This window comes from Nuphar pumila, chromosome 4 (genome assembly GCF_984573655.1).
Source record: "Nuphar pumila chromosome 4, dmNupPumi1.hap1.1, whole genome shotgun sequence".
In the NCBI taxonomy this organism is placed as follows: Eukaryota; Viridiplantae; Streptophyta; class Magnoliopsida; order Nymphaeales; family Nymphaeaceae; genus Nuphar; species Nuphar pumila.
Genome location: NC_143252.1, coordinates 137320506 through 137342941, shown reverse-complemented (window position 1 = coordinate 137342941; position 22436 = coordinate 137320506). Strand labels below are relative to the sequence as shown.

Sequence of the window (22436 nt, the reverse complement as noted above, 5' to 3'; positions counted from 1 at the left end):
TTTTTGAATTTTCTTTATTAAAAATTTACGATATGATACAATACGGTGTTACTATTGGGCTGACTGATACGGGTAACGATACACTACTTACAACCTTTATCTTAACTGCCCTTGAAAAAAAATTTAGAGGAAAATTATCGCTCATTGGTGTTTGTTTTCTTGGACTTGCTAATATTTCTCCTCATGTGAAAAAGATTAAAGTGGTACTCATATTCTCGACACTGAAGATGTGCTTCTATTCACTTAATGACATATTCTATTTTTTGTTAGTTATGTTTCCTAAAAAAATGTAGTCTAGCTTTGCACAAATTGGTTATGAGGTGCATTCACCAGACCTGTGATTTGTTAACCAAACAGCTGAAGGCTCTTAAGCTCTGATATGACAAGGATCAAATTTCATTTTTGACACAACGATATGCTTCTTTCATTCCTTTCCAATCACCTAGAAGGCATGCTGTAGATTTACAAACCCCCAAACATGCATGTTGTAGGAAATCAAAGAACGATCTTGATAGGCAGTCATGATGCTGGATTCACTTTCAAAATCAACTGAATACCTTTTATACTCAAGGCCATGGGTTGTAAGAACAACTGTTTAGGAAGCGCTTGTTCAGAGAAAAGGGAATCATGTTGTATTGTTGGAGGTGCTGGTTGTTATGAGATGGAGGTTGGGGATAGAAAGGCAAATAGTGATTAGTGAGCCATATTCTGGTCATTTTCAAAATTCCTTCTACTACTAATGTGATGCCATGTCAAATGGACACTTTTCTTAGCTTGTGTATCCCTTGTTGACATGGCACGGCACTGGATATGTGACACATCAAACTTGTATTGGACATTATTCATAATTTCATATTGTGTCTTTAACTTTTTATCTATTTTCTTTTATGATCTTGATTTTTTATTTTATATTTATTTGTGTTCATTTCTTTTAAAATTTGTCATTGATTGTATTACATTTCAACTTAGATTTATTATGATAGTGATTTAGAATTGTTATTCAAGAATTTGTACTTAAGATCATATTCAACCTTTATTGCTTTAGATGATATATATGTAACGTCTGGCTGTGTCCCCATGTTGCAGTTTTACAAAACTCTTGATGTACCAAACGTGTGTATATCTATGTGACATAGATGTGGTTTTCTTTACCTTCCCAGTGATATTGTCTTTATGTCCATTTTGATTATTTACTGGTAGTGCATGCTTTTTGCAGGGGAAGTGATCATATGCCAGGAACCATATGCCTCTGTGGTCGATAGTTCCTCTCATGGGAAGACATGTGATGGCTGCTTTTCGTCAGAAATAAGTTTGAAAAAATGCTCCAGGTGTAAGATGGTCTGGTACTGTGGGGGTGCATGCCAGGTGGGGGTTTATAATTAGTTCCACGGCCAATCTGCTTATGATATATGCTTGGATCCAATAAGGAAATGCCTCTCTTGAGTATTATTTGTAAATGCCAAATAACCTACTGTGCTCAAGTGAAATATTCTGTAAGCCGATACAAGTGTTGTAAAAATTAGATTGCATCATTCAGATGGGCCTAGGTTTTCTAAAATGTTATTTGGCACAATGCTTCACAAGGTGATCATCCTATATGCCTGCTGGAAAGAGGATGCACAAAAACAACATACTCTTGGAGTGATTCCTTATAGATTCAAGGCCATTTAAAGAAAAATGTAAATGGAATGTAATTTCCTCTATTGTTAAACATGATTGACCTGCAATTTGCAAATGCTTCAAGTCCCATGTCAACTTGCCGGAGTAGCCTAACAAAAATTATGCTGCAAATAGAACAAAGGGACGCCCCATCAGCTTTTGTTGTAATTACTATTAAAAATTAAGCTCAGTGGTGATAATATTGCTGTGAACAATGTTAACTTGGATCTGGTCCAGCACAAGTAGTTCCCCTTACCTGTGTAGGTGGGACTGTCGATGGTAGATGATACCATGGATTTATATTGCAAAAACTGCATATCTTCACTGAGGGTCTTTGGCTTGAATTTGATAACGAGCTATCCCCCAGCTTGGCTATTAAGGAGAAAGAATAAATAGGTAAAAGTGGCTTGCTTTATATATGGTATACATATACGTGTGAGTTATAGCCATAGGAGACATCTTTCATAGTTTGCTAGCTTCTTGCATGGATTATTTTGTTCAGTTGAGGTTCATGCCTGCATCGATCAAGTAACACAGATGCCCTTTTCATGGCCAGTTTTGTAAGTTAACCCTTGAACAAAGGGAAAGTCTAATTTTGCTATTTGGATTCATGCTGATGGCAGTTGATATTGATCATATATTGATCTAATCAAAGAATGTCTTTAAATCATTGGACTTTGCCTGATTCTTTCTCAAGTTAGCATTCTTGTCCTGGTTTAATTGGTTGCACAACTAAGTTGTGTTCCTATTATATTCGTTTCTTCACGTCAACAGAACATCTGGACTTTTTATTCATTCTTGTTATTACGCTGTCATGAATAATCAGAAAGCGGAATGGAAGTTGCATCAACACGAATGTCAAGCTCTTGTGAGCCTTAGCAAGGATAGAAAAAAGATGCTTACACCTTCTGTGTGTTTGATGATGAGACTGCTTACAAGAAGAAAACAACAATTTGAGAAGGTAAGCTCCTTCATATGGCCTTACATCTCCTATGTTACCATTATAAAGTTGGAGGAAGACTTCTTTCTAGTTTCTAGTGATAGCAATCTGGTGGCATCAATATGCAGCATCATATTTTATGCATTAATATGAGAATGTCTAGGGAAAATTTACTATTTCTTATCATACTTTGCCTGTGACATAAATCATCATCATTGCACACACCTATGTGTGGTTGGCTTCCTTATACTGCAGAGCATTTAGCAACACAATTAAATTTCCTGAAAATTACATTGCTTGGCTTCCTATGGGCATATTCTGCCATAGTACAGTTGGATAACTAAATAAATAACAGTTTGATGAAGCCACATTGTATTTCTTTTTATGCTTATTATTGCCAAATACTCTCATCTCATCTACTAAAGTGACATAAATTCGTTGCTGAATTTACGAAGAAAGCTACCCAAACTATATCTAAGAAAAGCTGAAAAAAACAAGAAATAATAGGAAATTGAAATAACTGAAAATTAAAAGAAAGAAATTAATTGGAATTTCTCATATCAACTCTCTATCTTCCTCTAGATCTCTCTTAAAGAAGAAGATTTCCTAATTTTGATAAAAACAACCTACCTATTAAGATAACCTTCTAAAAAGATAAAATCTATCTTAAATTGTTGATCAAATGCAATGATCCAAATACAATAAAATCCAAAATAGCAAACAGAAATCCAAAATACAATTGGATCCAATTGGCCCTTATGGACCTGTGTCTTCTGCTCCTCCCCTGCATCATAAGGTAACCATAATTATTTTCCAACAAGCCTAGGACATATCTAGGATGTCTTAGTATCTGGACTTGACGAATGGAGTTCCAATTTGCCCTTCATGTGGGATGAAGTAACGTTATTATTGGCATTATATCTGAGTATGATCCATATTCTATTTTGACCTCATTCGAACTCACATCTATACATGATAGGTAGAGAAATTTAGGGCTACATATAGATCCATCCTGTATATGTACTTGGTATGATTCAGTTAGATTGTGCCTAGGTTTGTGGTTGGAAAAATTAGTGTAGTTTGGGTTGGCTCTCCATCTACTTGGATCCAGGATATAATCCATGGGCAATCTTGCTGACTTATCCTTACATTTCTCAGAGATATTGCATTCACCCAAGCAATGCAAAAAGCTGATAGTAGATACTTCGTTGAAACATGTCATGCCTGATCTTAGTTGTTAAAAGCGCTAGTCAGAGCCTATGTAGTCAAAAGCCCTGACTAGGCACCGACTAGTCCGCCTAGTCGGTCTATGTTAAGGAAAACACCTAGGCTTTGCAATTCCTAGGTGGGTATCTTAAAACACACCAATTTTCCCACTAGGCACCTAGTTGGCGACTAAGCTGCCTCCGCCTAGGCACAAGGGCAGTTTAGTTATTTATTGTTCATATATATATTGTTATTTTTTTGTATATATATAATTATATGTATGTGCAATGTGCATGTGTTTGTGTGATTTGTTTTGTGAAATCATGCTTAGTTATTATATTTATATGTGTGTGGGCTACTTTGCTTTTTGGGATGTTTTTTGTGAAACATTGAAAGCATGCACAATTAATTTTAATTGATTATGTTTTTTATATATGTGTGTATTACTTTGTTTTTGATGAATTTTTCTATAAAAGCCTGAAAGCATGTTTAGCATTATGAATTATGTAATATGTTATATATATACGTGTTATTGTGCTTTTGTGAAAGGTTGAAAGCATATTTTGTTGATTATACTGAATATGTTATGAATAATTGAATATATAATATATATATATATTTGTGTGTGTGTATAATTATATATATGTATATTCTGGTTATGTATATTAATATATTTTATGAAAGCATATGTAATTTTGTACTTGTGTAATGAAATCATCTTATTAGTAAAAGAATTAAACATATTTTTATCTATATTTTGTGTACTTTTTTATATTTAATTGGGGTACCAACTAGTCCCGCCTAGTCCTCGACTAATCTTTTTAGGTGTCTACCGACTAGGCACCGCCTAGCGCTTTTGACTACATAGGTCGGAGCCTAGGCAGAAGACCCCTAAAAGGAGTAGTCGGGCCTAAGCAGGACTAATCGTGCTAGGTGGGACAAAAAAAAAACATCAAGAAAAACAAAAATATTACAATAAATAGTTGAATTTATTAACAAACATATGATTGTAACTATGGATGAATTGTGCAATTCAGTATAACATGTCGCAAATTCATGAAATTGCATAGTATTAAACATACATCAAAACTTGGGGCGCACACACACGCGCACACACACACACACATATATATATATATGAGAGAGAGAGAGAGAGAGAGGATTATCCTGCCCCTGCTTTGTTAGGTCATTGTTAGGACCCTCTAAAAATCATAGCTTTTAGATGCTTTATGTTGGATCTGAACTATTAGATGTGTTTATGATTGTTGCTGAATAGAGAACATGTAATTGATTAAACATCTTTATGCTCAAATGTGTATTTTAAAGAGGTAAAAAAATCATCAATTAGTATCGTGCTAGAATTTCATGATAAACTGTTCACATTTTTACATTAAATCAATTTGAAACAATGCTTGTTTCTCAATAAATAAGTATTGATAAATACTTATAATAGTTCAAATTGAGCATAAAACACCTAAAACTTTGATATTTGGAGGGTCTTCACGGTGACGTAAAGAAAAAGCAGATATGATGAACACCGTTCTCATATATATATATATATATATAGGTTAATCTAACATTAAACAACAAAAATAAAAAAGAAGGAAAAAAGAAAAAAGAGAGAAAAGGAAAGAAAAAAATAAGAGAGTGGAGGGGCGAGAGGAGGAAGAAGAAGAAAAAAATAAGAAGGAAAAAATAAAAGGGAAAAAAGAAAGAAGAAGTAGAGGAAGAAGAAAAAGAGAAGGCAGAGGGGGTGAAAGGAGGAGGAAGAAGAAAAAATAAAAAAAAATAATAAGGTAAAAAAGATAAGTAAAAGACAAAGAAAATGAGAGAACAAAAAAGAAAGCTTTTGGGGCAAGAGGAAAAAGAAAGAAAAGAAGAATATAAAAAAATTAAAAAAAATAACAACCATGTCCATGTGGCCTAAGCAGGGACAACCTAGGCACCACATAGGCAACCTAGGTGGAAAAACATGACCATATTGTCTAGACCTATAAGCCTAGGCGGTGGCCTTGCGTGTAGACTGCCTAGGCACCACTTTTGACAACTAAGTGCATGGTTACTAAAAAGTAAGAGACCTAGTCGTGCTGGCTCTACGTGCTGTACTTATGGTCACTTTCCTGGCAGCCAAAAATTTCGTGGCCTTATCCCTTGCCCCCAGGGAGTTGCCATGCTTCAACTTGTGCAAATGGTAACGCCTATGAGATTTGAACCTGGACCGCCTACCTAGCGGCCTAGGCCCCATCCCACTACGCCAAAATCCTTTGGGGCTCATCAAATCAGTGTTGTAAGTATCGTATCGTATTGTATGATACGATACATATCGTTACTTTAGGCCTAATCGATATGGTACACACCCGTATCGAGATATAGGTGTATATCATACTTTTATCAGGTGCCTCGTACAATACATCCCCTGTATCGTACGATACACCCCGATGCAGGGTGTATCTTACGATACACAATTAGTGCATTTTATGTTGTACTCAATTCGTTTTTTTTTAAATATATAAGAAGACTCCTTAAGGTAAGTTTGTGTTTACTCCTTGAAAGTGATTTAGGGCTTGATTTCTTGCAAAAAAAAGTCTTCATTTTTGTTTGAACTTAAAAAAATTTGGTTATGTAAAATTTTTAAGTATTGAAAAACACTTGGGGATTTTGTTTTTGTTTATGTAAACATGCATTGCCATGGATCTTATGACTTGTTAGCTTAGTGTTGTTTATTATTTCACAATTTACAATTTTCTTATGAGATATGCATGCCATTCATAGCAGTTCATGGAGACATAAATGCTTCATATGTGATTTTATAGTTGTATTTTGTGCAATTCATCATTGTTTCATGTGATATGTTTTTTTAGATTTTTTGCTAATTTTTTCTGATTTTTCTTGATTTTTTTGAATTTTTTCTATTAAAAATTTACGATATTTTACGATACGATGCAGTATTATTTTGTGCAATTCATTATTGTTTCATGTGATATGATTTTTTTTAGATTTTTTGCTAATTTTTTCTGTTTTTCTTGATTTTTTTGGAAATTTTTTTATTAAAAATTTACGATATTTTACGATACGATACGGTATTACTTTGTGCTCGATCGATACGGGTAACGATACAATACTTACAACCTTGCATCAAATAATAAATAATACAAATTCAGATAGACTAACAATCATAGGGGAAAAGACTTTTGCATCTCTTTGTATGGAGTAGAACTAAATTGAGGAAAGAAAACACAAAGAAAAATGTAATCAAATTCTCCACCATATTACTTTCTTTCATGAGCTCCGATATAAAAGAATTCATGATAAATTATGGATTCATATTATCAATAGGCAGATCTTACAGGCACCAAGTCAGTTTAAAAGATCAAACAAAGTTTTCATGGGAAGCAAAAGACCACCTTGCAAGTGCTTGCATCCTTGGTTATCAAACACTTAACAGCAATCTGAAATCCAAATTGGTATATGTTTAATAGGTTTTTATGTGACAATTAGAGATAAATGGTACATCAATAGAACTGGAAATTTTGTTAGCTTACTCTTTGTTTGGAGAAAACTATTCTCAAGACATTGTGGAGCACAAAAGGAGTTATTGTTCAGGTAGTTACCCTAGCTTCTAATTAAATAAGTTGAACATTTGTTCCTTGGTTGCACTCCTTTTCAGTCCACTCAGTCCCTGGTCAGTAGAATCTAGAAAAATGATTTCATTTTGTTTCACTATGCAGTATAGTGGTAGAAGTGTATTTTACTGTCATAATTTATTAAATCAGTTTTAGCTTATGCATTCCTCTGTCAGGTCATCACAACAACTGCCAGAGACAACTACAACTTGGTGGAAGAACTGGTGACTCGTATCCTGATTTTTTTTATCTATCAGAAAATAATGTCTTATGGACTTTTGTTATGGAAAAAATTTGTGGACTTCATTTTTTGTTGTAATAATCTCAAAATTTAGGCGGATAGATGTTTGTTTGACGGATTTTACTTTACAAAGATATGACCGATATCGATGAGAAGCAACTTGTGACATTTGCACAAATGGCTAACCTTGTCAATTTAATCCTTCCATTGGAGGAGATCAGTATCAAAGAGATCGCGCAGAACTTTTCTAGGGTAACTTCATAAGATCACTTCTTTTCCATTTTAGCTAGAGTTTTCATCTATATATATGGTTAACATTTGGTCATGTTGCCATTTCCTACAAATAAGTTTTTTTTTTCCATGAAACTTACCTTACAGATGTGATCTACATATTTAGGTTAGTGGGAATTGACTCTTAGATCATCTGATTATGACATGTAGGCATGAATTTATGAGCCTTGAAAAATCAATGGCCTACAATGTTGCAATATTGTCTCGGCTTATAAAATCGTGTTTTTCATTGAAAAAACATGTTCCAACAGCCATCTCTAGCATTTGGATCACATTGAATCCATCTATGAGATCCGATTGGGTCAACACGACCCGTGCCTACGAATTTCAGCTCATTGGGATGGTCAGGTAGCCATGACCAAATCTTACCCTATATATATCTTTTTCTTACCAATGAAGAAGATACATTATAACTATGCAAGAGTTGGCTGTACACCTATGTGCTTGAGTACAGAATTTTAGTAACACAAAGTCAAAGTGCTTGAGTTAAATCATGCTTGATCTGGATTTTGCAAAAGCTCTTCCATCAAGTGAGAAAATACATATCCATATTGTGGGAACTCATACAATTTTTTATATTCTTTTTCTTTTTTTGTGTTCAAAAGATTGTGCCGAAAGTTATTTTTATAATACTGGAAACTGTCACATGGTTACTCCATTTTCACTCCCATTTCATATCCCTTTATATACAAGTCAATTTGGAAACTTCACAAAAATGGCCATATCGCTGTATCTGCACTTATATGAAATGAAGTATGCGGAATTACAAATAACAAAGCGCAAAAGCACATACAAGTCCAAGAATGGACAATTACAAAGAAGATAGACAAGCACACAAGTGCACAAACAAAAAGTCCACTAAGGGACAATGCCAAAAGCTAATAAAAATAATATATTATTAAAAAGAGATAGGAAAGGAATGAAATACATGGGGATCACACTCCCCTATTTATATACAAAAGGTAGAGGGGGAGACCATTGGGAGCTCCCCTTCATAGAGTCATTGGGGAGCTCCCAATGACTATGGAATGGGGCTCCAATGCAAGGAAAAAGATAATTTAAAAAAAAGAAAAAATAAAAATAAGAAAAATAGTTGTTTCTAATAAACAACTATTATTACATGCAAAAAAAAAGCCTCTATTGGGCAAACTATTATAATATATATATATATATATATATATATATATATATATATATATATATATATATAACACTCTCCCTCAAACTTTATGGGAAATGAACCGAAAGTTTGCTAAGGAGAAAGAAAAATCGAGGAGCAAGAAGAGCTTTGGTGAAGAAATCGGCCAACTGATACTCCAATGTGACATACGGCAACGTAATAGCTGCTCTCAGATATTCATCACGATCATAGTGACAATCCATCTCATGGAAGGTGTGATTTCTTGTAATGTAAATTGTACTCTTATTGTCACAGCACATCTTCGATAGTGTTGAGATGATACTTCTCATATAATTGAGAAGACTTTTAAGACACACAATCTCCATTGTCGTTGTAGCCATTGCATGATATTCGGCTTTATTTGAGGATAATGATACTTTTTGTTGTTTCTTACACCTCCAAGAAATCAACGAATCTCCTAAAAGAATACAAAAACCAGCAGTTGAGATTCTATCATTTGGGTTACTATTCCAGTCAGCATCAGTATAAGCAGTTAAATCAAAAGATGATGAAGAAGATAAGAAAAACCCTTTCAAAATAATGTTTTTAATGTATCGCACAATCCTCATAACTGCCGCCATGTGCACGGTAGTAGGGGCATGTTGGAACTGACTTGTTGTATTAACAACATGAGCGATATAAGGTTGGGTGATTAAGAGGTAAGTGAGAGATCCAATTAATTGACGATATGAAGTAAAATCTTCAAGCAATATACCATCTTCAAGTCTTAATTTAACATTTATGACTTCTGGGATCTCCGTCTTCATTTCATCTAAAACTTCTGACCTAACACATATGTCAGCAGCTAATTTCATTTAAGAGAGAATATATCCTCTAGGGGAGTAGGCAACCTCAATTCCTAAAAAGTATCTCAAGAAACCCAAGTCAGACATATCAAAAGTTTTCTTTAAAATTGATTTAATTTCAATAACACCTTCTTTGTCATTTCCTATGATGATCCTATCATCAACATATAGAAGAAGAATCACAATTGTAGTACCTGTTTTATTAACAAAGAGAGTAGTGTCATTATAACAAGCGATAAATCCTAAATTAATCAAAATATTACTAAATTTATCATACCAAGCCTTAGGAGTTTATTTAAGATCATACAAAGCCTTTTTAAGTTTTAATTTTTTTTTCATTTAAATTAACCTCTCGAAGAGGTTCCATGTAGACTTCCTCACCAAGTTCTCCATTTAAAAATACATTTTTAACATCTAATTGGAAAATAAGTCATTTCTTAATAGTGGCAATGGCAATGAGAGCTCGAATACTAGTCATTCTTGCTACTGGAGCAAAGGTTTCCTTGTAATCTATTCCATGTTCTTTATCTTATCTTTTGGCAACCAACCTTGCTTTATGTCTCTCTAATGATCCGTCACTTTTGGTTTTGACTTTAAACACCCATGGACATCCTACAGGTTTCTTGCCTAACGGAGGATCAACTATTTCCCATGTGTTGGCTTTTTTAAGAGCATTAAGTTCAAATTCCCTTGCTTCATTCCAATGAGGGTATTGTTTGGCATCATTATAATGAGTTGATTCATAATAAAAGTGAAGAGTTATTAAACATCCTCTAAAGTTTGGGAAAAATGAGTCGTATGATACAAATCTACTTGGAGCACTAGAGATACAATTTGATTTCTTAAGTTGGGATTCTTCTAAAGTTATGTTTTGAGAGAACTTGTGAAGGGCACATGAGTGATTACTTTCTCCTCGTCTAGTATACACCTGTGTATCATTTGATACATTTTCATTCAAATTTTCATGTTGATCTCTAACCTCGTCAACAATCGGACCCTCAATACTAGGGTCATTGTCAAAAGAATCAAGCACCTCAATAAAGTTAGACTCATCATGTCTTGGTAATAGATCAAATAGAAATGAGTAATCAATTTCTTCTTTAGGTTCTTTGCTATCAAACCCATTTTCATTTTCAAGAAAAGTGACATCTTTTGAAACATAGAATTTGTTATTTATTGGATTAAAATAGCAGTATCCTTTTGTATTTTCTCCATAGCCAAAGAAAAGACATTCGATAGCTTTTGGGGATAGTTTATCATTTTTATGAGTAAGAACATAACACTTACAACCAAAGATTCTTAATCTTTTAAAATCAGGAGTCATTTTAAAAAGTTTTTCAGATGGAGAAACATTTTTTAATGAAGATAGAGTTCTATTAATTAAGTATGTTGAGGTTAGAACGACTTCGACTCAAAATTTTTTTTGGAATGTCCCTTAAAATTAAAAGAGTCCTAGTGGTTTTTATTATATGTCTATGCTTTCTTTTCACTAATCCATTTTGTTGCGGAGTTCTAGGACAAGACCTTTGATGACAAATTCCATTTTGTTTCAACTACCTATGAAAATTGTTTGACATATACTCTCCTCCCGAATCCGATCTAAGAATAGATAGGTTGCTTAGGAATTGATTTTTAACCATTATATGAAATTCTTTAAAAAAGAACACATTAGATTTATGATTTAGGAAATAAATCTGTGTATCTAGTAAAATCATCAACAAAAATAACATAATAAGAGTAACCTTCTGATATGATCGGTGAATGACCCATACATCTGGATGCACTAATTCAAAAGGCCGTGTAGAAATAAAAAGTCTTTGAGAAAAGGTAATGACTTTCATTTTTCTAAAAATACATTCTTTACAAGATATGTCTTTTTCATAACATATATTTTCCAAAAAAGGAAAGAGAGACATCTTCGAAAAACTAGGATGCCCAAGTCTCTTATGCCAAGTATCAAAACTTTTGTCGTGTACAAAATTACAAAATGACTTGGGTGGAAAGGACAAAAAATTCATAAAGTAAAGATCGCCTCTCCTATGGCCTTGCCCAATCAGCTTCTCTGACTGGAGATCATGCACAATGCAATCTTTAGGTAAGAAAATTTTTTTGCAACCATGATCGAAAATTTGAGAGACGGAAAAAATATTTAAATTTAATTTTGGAACAAGAAATTTTTGATAATTTTTTGAGTTAAGTGTTTCAATACTTTTTATTTTTAAAGAAGTTCCATTGGCCGTTGAAACATAACATGAAGTAGGATTAGTGCAAACTTTTGAAAGAACATTCTTATGAAGTGTCATATGAAAGGAAGCACCCGAATCAAAAATCCACATACCTGGATGAGATGAAGAAGATGCAATGGCCGCACCCGAAGTAGATGATGATTTGAGAAGTTGTTGAAGTGCCTCTGATATTTAGTTGTCTTTAATATCTCCTTCATTTTTTCTTGCTTCTTTCTTAGGTGTGATTTCTTCAACGGAAGCAATTTTACCTTTAAGCTTTGGACATAACGGTCTAATGTGTCCTAATTCATCACAATGGTGGCAAATAACGTCCTTTCTATATCCACTATTATAGTTGGACCCATTACTATAGTTATTTTGTTTTTAAAAGTGAGGTGGCTTATAGGTTTTTATATTGAAACTCGGCTTAGTAACAACCAAAACATCATTATTCTTATTGGTCATGCCAAGACGAGTTTCTTCTTGACATACCTCGGCAAGAGCATCTTCAAGAGGCGTAGCTTTGGTTCTATAAAGAAGAGAAGATCTCACTTGTTCAAATTCCGGTCTTAAACCATGAATGAATTAAAAAAAGTGTTCCTTCTCAATTTGCTTTCTTCTAATTTTAACATCTTCGGGAGCCACCCATTTAGGCTCAAGAAGTGCTAATTCATCCCAAAGAGGGGACAAAATGCTAAAATAATCTCGAACACACCTGTCTCCTTGCTTAGTGGATCTAATTTTGTCTTGACAAAAATATTGTCTAGCAAAATCCTTTTGGGTATACATACACTTTCGTGACTCTTCTAAATTTAGCAATGTTGACACATATTTTTATGTCAACATTGTAATAAACCATGCCAAAATTTTGGCATGGTTACTTTCCTAATCCTCTATCTTTATTTGATATTCATTGATGGCTTTAACATGATCATCTTCAACAAGAGCTTTCTCAATACCTCCTTCAACCTTGGTGAGCTTTAACGATAGTTCAAGATAAGTTCCCATCACAAAGCTGAAAGCCTCAAAGTTTCTTTCTCTAAGATGATTTTCCATGGCCGACGCCCACATCAAGTAGTTGGATCCATTAAGTTTGAAGGAGAGCTCCACTCTTGATTCATGCTCCATAATGAAAAGAGATAGATAAAGACGAAAAAAGTGATAACACCTTTGTCACGATCTTCAATCACCACAAGAAATACTTCTAAAATCAAGAAAACCCAATTGGGCTCTGATACCATGTAATGAAGTATGCAAAATTACAAATAATAAAGTACAAAAGCACATACAAGTCCAATAATGGACAATTACAAAGAAGATAGTCAAGCCCACATCTGCACAAACAAAAAGTCTGCTAAGGGACAATGCCAAAAGCTAATAAAAAAGAAATATTATTGAAAAGAGATGGGAAAGAAATGAAATATACATGGGATCACTCCCCTATTTATATACAAAACGTAGAGGGAGAGACCATTGGGAGCTCTCCTTCGTAGAGTCATTGGAGAGCTCCCAACGATCATATCTATGACCGTTGGAGCCCCAACGACTCTATGGAGTGGGGCCCCAATGCAAGGAAAAAGACAATTTAAAAAAAAGGAAAAAGAAAAAAGAAAAAGAAAAAAATAATTAATAAAAAAGATAAAAATGACCCTATCGGGCAAACTATTATAATATATATATATATATATATATATATATATATATATATATATGTCGCAGACTGAAAATCTGTAATTTAGATGCTACATTCTATTATCACAATCAATAGCCAAAAATCTTTTTAATGGATTACTGATCATCAAAAGAACTAGACATTAGCAATTGACCTTGTCCATAATAAACATTGTGATGCATTTTTCAGATAATCATGCATAAGAAGCTTAGAATCATTTTCTGCAGAGTAGCTATGATGTAAAAAATTATGAAGTTATTTGTCTATGGTTATGTATATATGTATTCATGTGTGTATTTGTGAGTAAGAGAGAGGTTGGGCAGTGTTTCTGGCAATAGTCTGCCGGTAGATATGGAAAACAAACCTTCCAATTTGTAAAGAAATGTCACTCAATCATAGTAGCGGCTTGCTTGAAATGCTTGATCAGTTGAATAGACTGCCAAAAAAGGGGTCAGGTGCAAGTGCTGTCAAATTCACAAAACATTCAATGAAAACATTTGAAAATCAATGGGACCATTGAAGGGTAAGGTACCCTTGAGGGCACCAAAATAAAACCCATATACGAACCGAGATTTTCATAGGTTTGCTTTATTTTTTTTCTAAAATTTCACCGTACGGATGCGATCTACATGCCTGGTTTTATAGCAACAGACTCTTGGATCATCCGATTACGATGTATAAGGATCTTTTAAGGCTTGAAAATCAACAACTCAGAATTTTCATAAATATACAAACATAAAAAATCACATTTCTTGATCCGATTACGATGATCCATTAGTCGATTCCAAGCAAATGGACCACGTCGAATGCATCTGCAGGGTTAGATTTGCAAAAAAATATGAAAATCTCGGTTCATATCCATTTACATATTTTACTAGTTTACATATTTCAGTTTCCCTATATATATATGAGAAGGGGGATGATCCTGTTAAGATGTGCTTCTAATATATATATATATATATATGTAAACCGAAATACCCATTTGGGGTATTTTGGTCATTTTACCTTGTAATAGAAGTCAACCCATTAGGGGCTGACTGTATAACTTTTATTTTTTATTTTTTGTATTTTGTCTTTTTGGTGTAATCAATTGGGACAGCTCCATCAGCTAGTTGGGCTGCTCCCTATCTCTCTCACTTGTTATAAATAGGGCCTTCAGCCCTTGTATATTTTCAATGCCTTCTTAAGTATTTGTGTAATACAAAAGCATTTATTTTTATTCTCTTGACCCTTGTGTGGGTGGTGTAGATTGATCAATTGGTGTTCTTTGTGGGTTGATTGAGTTCTTGTAAGCCCGTAAGATGTACTTGTTTGCTTTTGTTCTTATTTTATTACATGGTATCAGAACTTTAGTGCTCTTGGGTTGTGATTCATTCGGAAAGGCCAAGAGGAGTATCGTGAGATTGGTGGAGCATCGGTTTGTGGGATTGTTGCATTGGGAAGCACACCATCAAAGTTCTATTCATCAAAATTTTTGCGACCTTCCTTTCTCTCTCTCTTTCTCATTATTGTAAAAATGAAGGATTAAAGAGAAGTGATCATCTCAATTCCTACGAGACTCAATGATACTAACTATGTGATGTGGGCATCCATAGTAAAACATAAAATATGGGAAAAGGGTCTATAAGGTTTGGTTGATGTCATCGAAAGAGAGCTTAAACTTATACTTACCTAGATAAAAAATAGAAAAGAAGTGACTCTTCAAGGAGAAGAGATGTCTAAGGCCGTCACCGAATATGAGAAAAAATGGAAAGAGTGGAGGATGGGTCATTTCAAGATAATTGGATGCCATATCAATAATGTTGACCAGTGTTGTGAAAAGCGTTGAGGCGTAGCGAGACGCTCCACCAAAATCTGAGGCGAGGCATAAAGCGCAAGCCTTAAATTTTTTTTTCTGAAAACTTAAAAAAGATCTAAAAGTATAAATAAATTAAAAATGCTTTATTGATGAAACAACAACCAACAATAAATAAAAAATCTCAAATAAATACTAAAAAAATATGAGATTAATATATAAAAGTAACATTAATGCAACAACTTGATCTACGTAAGTATCTAAGAAATAAAATATGAGCATTCATTCAATAAAAAATTAACAACGAAATGCATATTAGCATTAACTATATTATATGGATATAATTAGAAAATGCATGTTAGCATTAACAACCAAATGTTAATATATTTGTCCAAAACTCTTCAAAATGAGAGTGTTAACATTCACAAGTGCAAATGAAAGACCCAAAAAAACATATAAGTGCCCATAGCCCTATGATATGAATTAGGGCCTAGGCTCTTCTTGTGTTTCGTCATCATCAATATCTAAGTCTTCAATGTCATCATATGAGGAATCCATATAGATAGGTTTTCCTCCTTCATCCTCATTCTCTGACTCTTCATTATCTGCACTTTCTTTCTCTACATCCTCGGTCACTTTTGCTTTTCTTTTTTCTTCAATAAAAAATCATGTATTAAATACTTATTTTATTTAATTAAAAAATACATCTATATTCATAGCAAGGTAAAAGGAATATAGCTTTACCTGAATCTCATGAAGACCTGTCTTGCCTAGAACCACTTTGTGAATCATGAGGTGAAGTGACTTTTTCAATAGTTGCATGCTCAATGGAATTTATGTCGAAGTTTGGATCCAAACATGAATCCTCCAACCAATTGGGATCACTAAGCAATACTGAATCTTCCTTCTCCACAATCCACTCAGCATATGAGTCTATATAATCTAGACATATAGGGTCTAATTTCATATTGTACATTACAAAAACCAATGCGTTCATCTTCTCTTGTTCAAGTTTATTCCTCCGTTTTGTATGCATCTATAATTCCAAATCATTGATAATCAATTATAAGATAAATACACTTATAAAAATGTATTTCAAAAATAAAATACAAAGTCACAAACCTGAGAAAGTACTTCAATTCCTCTCACGACCCGATGCACTGCACGTCAAACTTAGGATTCAAATTGCAAAATTCATCAATTCAGGATTTTCGTGCCCAAATGAACTCCACCAATCAACTGTATTCAAATAAAACAATAAAAAAATGATAAAACATTAAGAATGTCACAATTAACAAAAATATAAAGAAAATATTAACAAATAACAACATAATTGCAAACTTACCATGACATTTTCTTGTTGTAACGACTGCCTCTCTACCAAACAACCCCTTTGCCTTTTTAAATGCATCAATTTGTGTTGTAATTTTCAACCAAACATTTGCATCGGAAACCAATTTTTCAACACAATCATAAAAGCTACTCATAACTTCTCCATCCGGGTTGAAGTTGTGAGCATAATGAAAATGAGGATTTAAATAATAGTCAGCTGCATGCAAAGACTTATGAAGTTGCAAGTCCCATCATGTAATACCCGTAAAATTTGAGTGGTTTTATACATATTGGGCCCGGGATCCGTTACCTAGATCCAAAAGAAATATAGGTATGGGTATTAAAAATCGCAATATTTAACAGATAAATAACTTAAATTATTTTAGAGAATAATAATAAGTATAAAAATGGATTATGTGGGGTTGGATCTACGGTTGGACCCAAATGGATCCAACATTTTGGATCCACCATCCCCTTCTGACCCGGATCCACGCTAACGGTGGATCCAGCATCGCGGGTCGTGGGGCTCAGACCCGAGAAAGGTTTTTAAAGACCGTAAACAAGAATCGTGTTTAGGGTATGATTCTTGCAAAGCAAGAAGGGGGAGGAGGTTACGGAGGTCGTAACCAACTCCCTCCGATTTTCTCGGAAGGGAGGGGGACTTCGGCTCGTTAAAGAGAAGATGGAGGGGGGTCTCGCTCTCTCACCTCTCATTTCTCTCCTCTGCTCTCTCTCCTTCCCTTTGTATCTCGCTCTCTCGAAGCCCTTCACAGCGCCGGAGCACCGACGTCGGAAAGCTCCGACCACACCTGCAACGTTCGTCGCCAGCCACCTCCTCCTCTAGTCGCCGGAAAAAGGTAGGTTTCTGTATTTCTTTTTTTGTTGGTATTGATTGCATCTGATTGTGATTGGGACAGTCTAGTGAGAAAACTCTGTTATCGCACGATCAGGGTTTTCCAGATGGGGTTCTTTGCTGTCGAAAAATCAAAGATGGAAAAATGTTGGGTTTTCTGGTGGTTACGAACCAGATTCAGGGGTTATCGTGTACGACCCATATTCGAAGTAAAGGTGGGGTTAAGGGTTGCCGGAAAACCTCAGAGGGTATGAGATTATGTTTTGCATGTATACTAAGTCGAAACCACGGTGGGGTGACCATGGCTGCCGAAAGATTCATTTGAGTAATCGGGCATTTCGACTGCCCTGTTAGAGACCGACAGGGTCATCGGCTGTCGGAAATCCCATTTTAATTGATTGGAGGTTTCGGTTTCTTTGAAACCCTGTGGAACCGGCTGCAGAAAATAAAAGAGGAAAAAAAAACCAATATAAACAGAATCTAGGGAAAGGTTACGATTGTGGTAACGGATAGCCCCAGAATTTGGGGTTTTCTGATGGCAGTGTTGGATGACCCTAGATTGGGGGTTTACGATCTTAGTATTGGGTAATTCAAGATTTGGGGAAAACCCCCATAGCTTTGTCAAACGTAAATTTGATTCATGTCTTATTTTATTCTCTGAAAAAAAAACAACAACAGCAAGATAAAGTCTGGTTTTCAGGTATATATGTCTTAAAAATAGGTAATATTATGACCTGTTCAAATTATCATAATCTGTTTCTTTTCCATATTTCGGGTATCAATCTGTTACAGTCTAGAATGGTTTCTTTTTCATGGTTTGGTTCAACCATTTCGGATTGCAATCACTTTATATTGCAGTCGGGTGTTGGAAATCAAATTGTGGTGAGTTGAATGACTTTGTGTGACTAGGAAATTGACTGGTTGATATCATTAAAAATCAGGTTGTCCATAGTCTGAATGTCTGACAGGTCTTGTAGAATACGAAATGCAAAATTCTTCAATATAGATATACCCAGGTTGCAGATTTTTCTTTTTACTGTGTTGAAATTCTTAGAACCAGATTGTTTCTCTATTATGTTATATGTTTAAAAATATTCCAAACTGAACTCATGTTTCTGTCACCTACATAATTGAGAATACACGAATTATAAAAATCGGTTCAAACAGGGTTCGGATCTGTGAGTGTGTTACATGGTAAAAACAAAAATATATACACATGATTATGTTATCATTGATTAGACTGCAATCTGCTCAGCAACATCTACTGTTACTGTTAGCATTGATTGTGCTGCAATATATAATTTACTGATCAGCAACCGTTTGTTTAGAGACAGATTAAGCTTTCATTGAATTTATTTTGTATGTTGTGCATAAAACTGATACAGGTATAAACCAGTTATAACACCATTGAGATTATATGGTATGATTCCAAGTGAACCATTTGGGTTTTTACCTAACACATAAGTACCGATGGGGGTACTTGAGTCCGATGATTTGTGGACAATGAAAATTAGGTATGTCAAGAAAACTTAAACTAAAGGGATGTGTGCTTAACTGTTTTTTGTTAGAAAATGTATGATTTGACTTGCTTGTATGCAACATGTTAACTGTGTTTGAGGAATGAGGTTGTTATATTGGTTCCAAACACATGATGGTGGACTTAATCTGATGGATGTAGTTCTCCTTATGCTTTAGTTTGGATTTAGCCTGATGGATATGAATGCATGTCTGTTAATAAGTTATTGTAAAATTTGTTTTGGTACAGGTGCATACATGATATGAATGTGTGCAACCCTGAAATTCAATTCCTAGGTCCGGGTTATGTTCATGTGTGTGGATGTTAACATATGTTATGAATGAAAAGTTTCATGTGCTTACATTTATAAGACATGTTTAATTATCGTGCCTTTATGAATTGGTTTCAAGTGCATGTGCATATATGAAATCGATGTGTGTTTGGCATGTACAATCCTGCATAAATGTTCTCGTGTACTTATGAATCATGAATGAATGCATGTGTATTAGGTGATTACATGAAAACAATTTCACATGGATGGTGAACACATACATATGACTGTAGTAGCTCATGCACATTGTTAAATTGGTATGAATGAATGTGCATTTGGAATCATGTTGGTATCATTGCATAAATTATATATTGTTATGATTTTTGCATACGATGCATCGATGGTCTAAATGAATCATCATAGGCCTGGAGAGCCTTAAGCTTTGATTTGCTCTTTCTTTAATTGTTTAAATGCATCACAAAAGTCACATTTATACTATGATTTTAATTGCGCCTTTCTATTATTGCCATGGGTGGCAGACCGTGAAGAGCTGCGCATGCTGATTTGCAAGCTTATGGTTGCATGTTGATTTGCAAGCCTATGTTATTAACTTTGCATGTTGATTTGCAAATGTAATTTTATTGCACTATATTGCACTGTTCGATATGTTTCCACGGGCTGAAGTTCCGTGATGGTTCTCGTAGGGATAAATGTAAGCTTTTGCCTTGTTTTTGCATGCTGAATTGTAAAACTCAATAATTGGCTCTTAATAAAAAAAATAATGAATAAGAACAGTGTAATATACGTTCTGGGATATTTCATATGGAGTATGAGAATCTTAGAGATCGTCTTGGAGAGACTGTGAGTATACAAAAACTCCGTGTGCTTTATTTTGTCCCCTGAACCCGATATTGAGGTTCCTTCTCCTGGCCATGGTTTTAGGGAGAATCCGACACTTTGCCTGGGGGTAGTGTGTTTGACACAACTGTTGTTTTGGTACCAAGGAAGTGACACTTGTAGGCGTGGGGTGTCCCCGACATTAGATGTGGAGGTCTAATGTTCCGATGGATGGTGCTGTTTCCTGATATCGGTCGAGGGCTAAGCTTGAAACCCAGTAATAAAATACAAATTGTGTATTAAGCTATCCTGGAAACCTAATTTGACCTCGGGGATTTTACCCGTTTAGTGTATCCGCGAACAACAGTAATTAAAAAGAGGAACTTAAATTGTATGCATTTAATAGGGCATGCACATGAAAAAGGAAAACCTTAAGGAAAGATAATAAAATGTTCATGCATTGCACATAACTCATGCATATTTTTGCTATGCATTAGGACACACATATTTTATCTATTCATTTAATTGCTACATGGTGGCGAATGCATGTTGTTTATGTTCTAATGCATGTTAAATATACTGCGTACTTACATTATGATTCCTATTATTGATGTATGTTCTGCATGCTTAATAACTGTTCCATGTCGCATGAATGCTTACCTGAATTATATAATTGTCATAATTGCATTCCTCTGAATTGTTGCATGAATTCGTATCTGTGGTTAGGAGATAATTAAATGTTGCTATTGATGTTACCTACCAGTTAACTTCTGATAAATTGTTGACTGTCGTAGCGTAAATCTTTACTTATTCTTGTATATGCTGAAAATCAAACTTAACACCCACGTCACATACTAGATTCATGATATAGCTGCATTAAATGTTACAGATTTCTTACTTAGACAGTTGTAGTCTAATTTCTATAAATTTATCATTTTTCAGGTAAAGAGTAGAGTTTGTGAGCGGCTGCGGGATGAGGCTTCGATCAAGATTTTGGATTCACTGTTCCAGGGATAGTTTGAAAAACTCTGATGTTATTATTCATTGATATTGAAATAAATGTTTTGGTCTTGCTCCCCCTGTAATGTTCCAGAATGCTTAACCTTATAGTGTGACTTGTTTCCGCTGTTATGAAAAAAAATTCCTTAAAAATTTGGGTTAAGTTTTCAGGGCGTTACACATCGTCTATCAATGATATCCCAAATAGTTTATATTTTTTTTCAACATTATCAAGGTTTAAAGCAATTTCCTCCTTTGCTCTATCCATTGCCTCGTACAAATATCCCATCGCAGGTTCATCTGCGTCCACTAATCGCAACACTTTCCCGAGTGGCAGTGTAGCTTTAATTGCATATGATATGGCAACTCAAAACTTATGATAATTAAGAACAATATAAGAAATGTTCTTATCATCAAATTTCTTATAGTAATTAGATGATCTAAAATTTGAAGACAAGAACATCAACTTCAACTCTTTTTTATAACATCCAATACTATGAAGCGTGAGATATGTTGTGGCAAAACGAGTAACGGTTGGACGTATAACTTTTTTCTTTGTGAACTTTGTCATCAAATTTAATACCCATGCATGACTATAAATATATCTTGTAATTTTTTTTGCCTTTTCCACTGTATTTTTAAAAATTAATATCTTTTCTTTATCTTCTAACATTAGATCCAAGCAATACACCGCAAATGGTGTCCAAAAACATGTTTTTTATGCTATTAACATATTTCCAGTTGCCACATAATTTGATGCATTATCTGTAATGAATTGCACTACATTACTTTCACCAACTTTTTTAACTTCTTCAAACAACTTACACAAATTTGCACCAGTTTTTTTTATGTCGTTGATGTCAACGAACTTCAAAAATACTGTTCTAGATGAGTTGTTCACAAGAAAATTAATTTTCTTCTTTTTTCATCTGTCCATCCATCTGCCATAATGTTGCAACCATCTTTTGGCTATTCTTTTTTGAACTCTTT

General features: G+C 34.3%; 1 protein-coding gene across 1 annotated transcript in view; it reads left to right on the top strand.

Annotated features, from left to right (window-relative positions):
- The window catches only part of SDG37 (SET domain group 37), a 54188-nt gene that overhangs the window by 11506 nt on the left and 20246 nt on the right, over nucleotides 1–22436 (top strand). The window contains exons 2-5 of the mRNA XM_090004714.1: nucleotides 1217–1365; nucleotides 2486–2620; nucleotides 7605–7659; nucleotides 7803–7921. Coding sequence (XP_089860840.1) covers nucleotides 1217–1365; nucleotides 2486–2620; nucleotides 7605–7659; nucleotides 7803–7921 — 458 coding nt within the window. The remainder of the gene's footprint in view (nucleotides 1–1216; nucleotides 1366–2485; nucleotides 2621–7604; nucleotides 7660–7802; nucleotides 7922–22436) is intronic.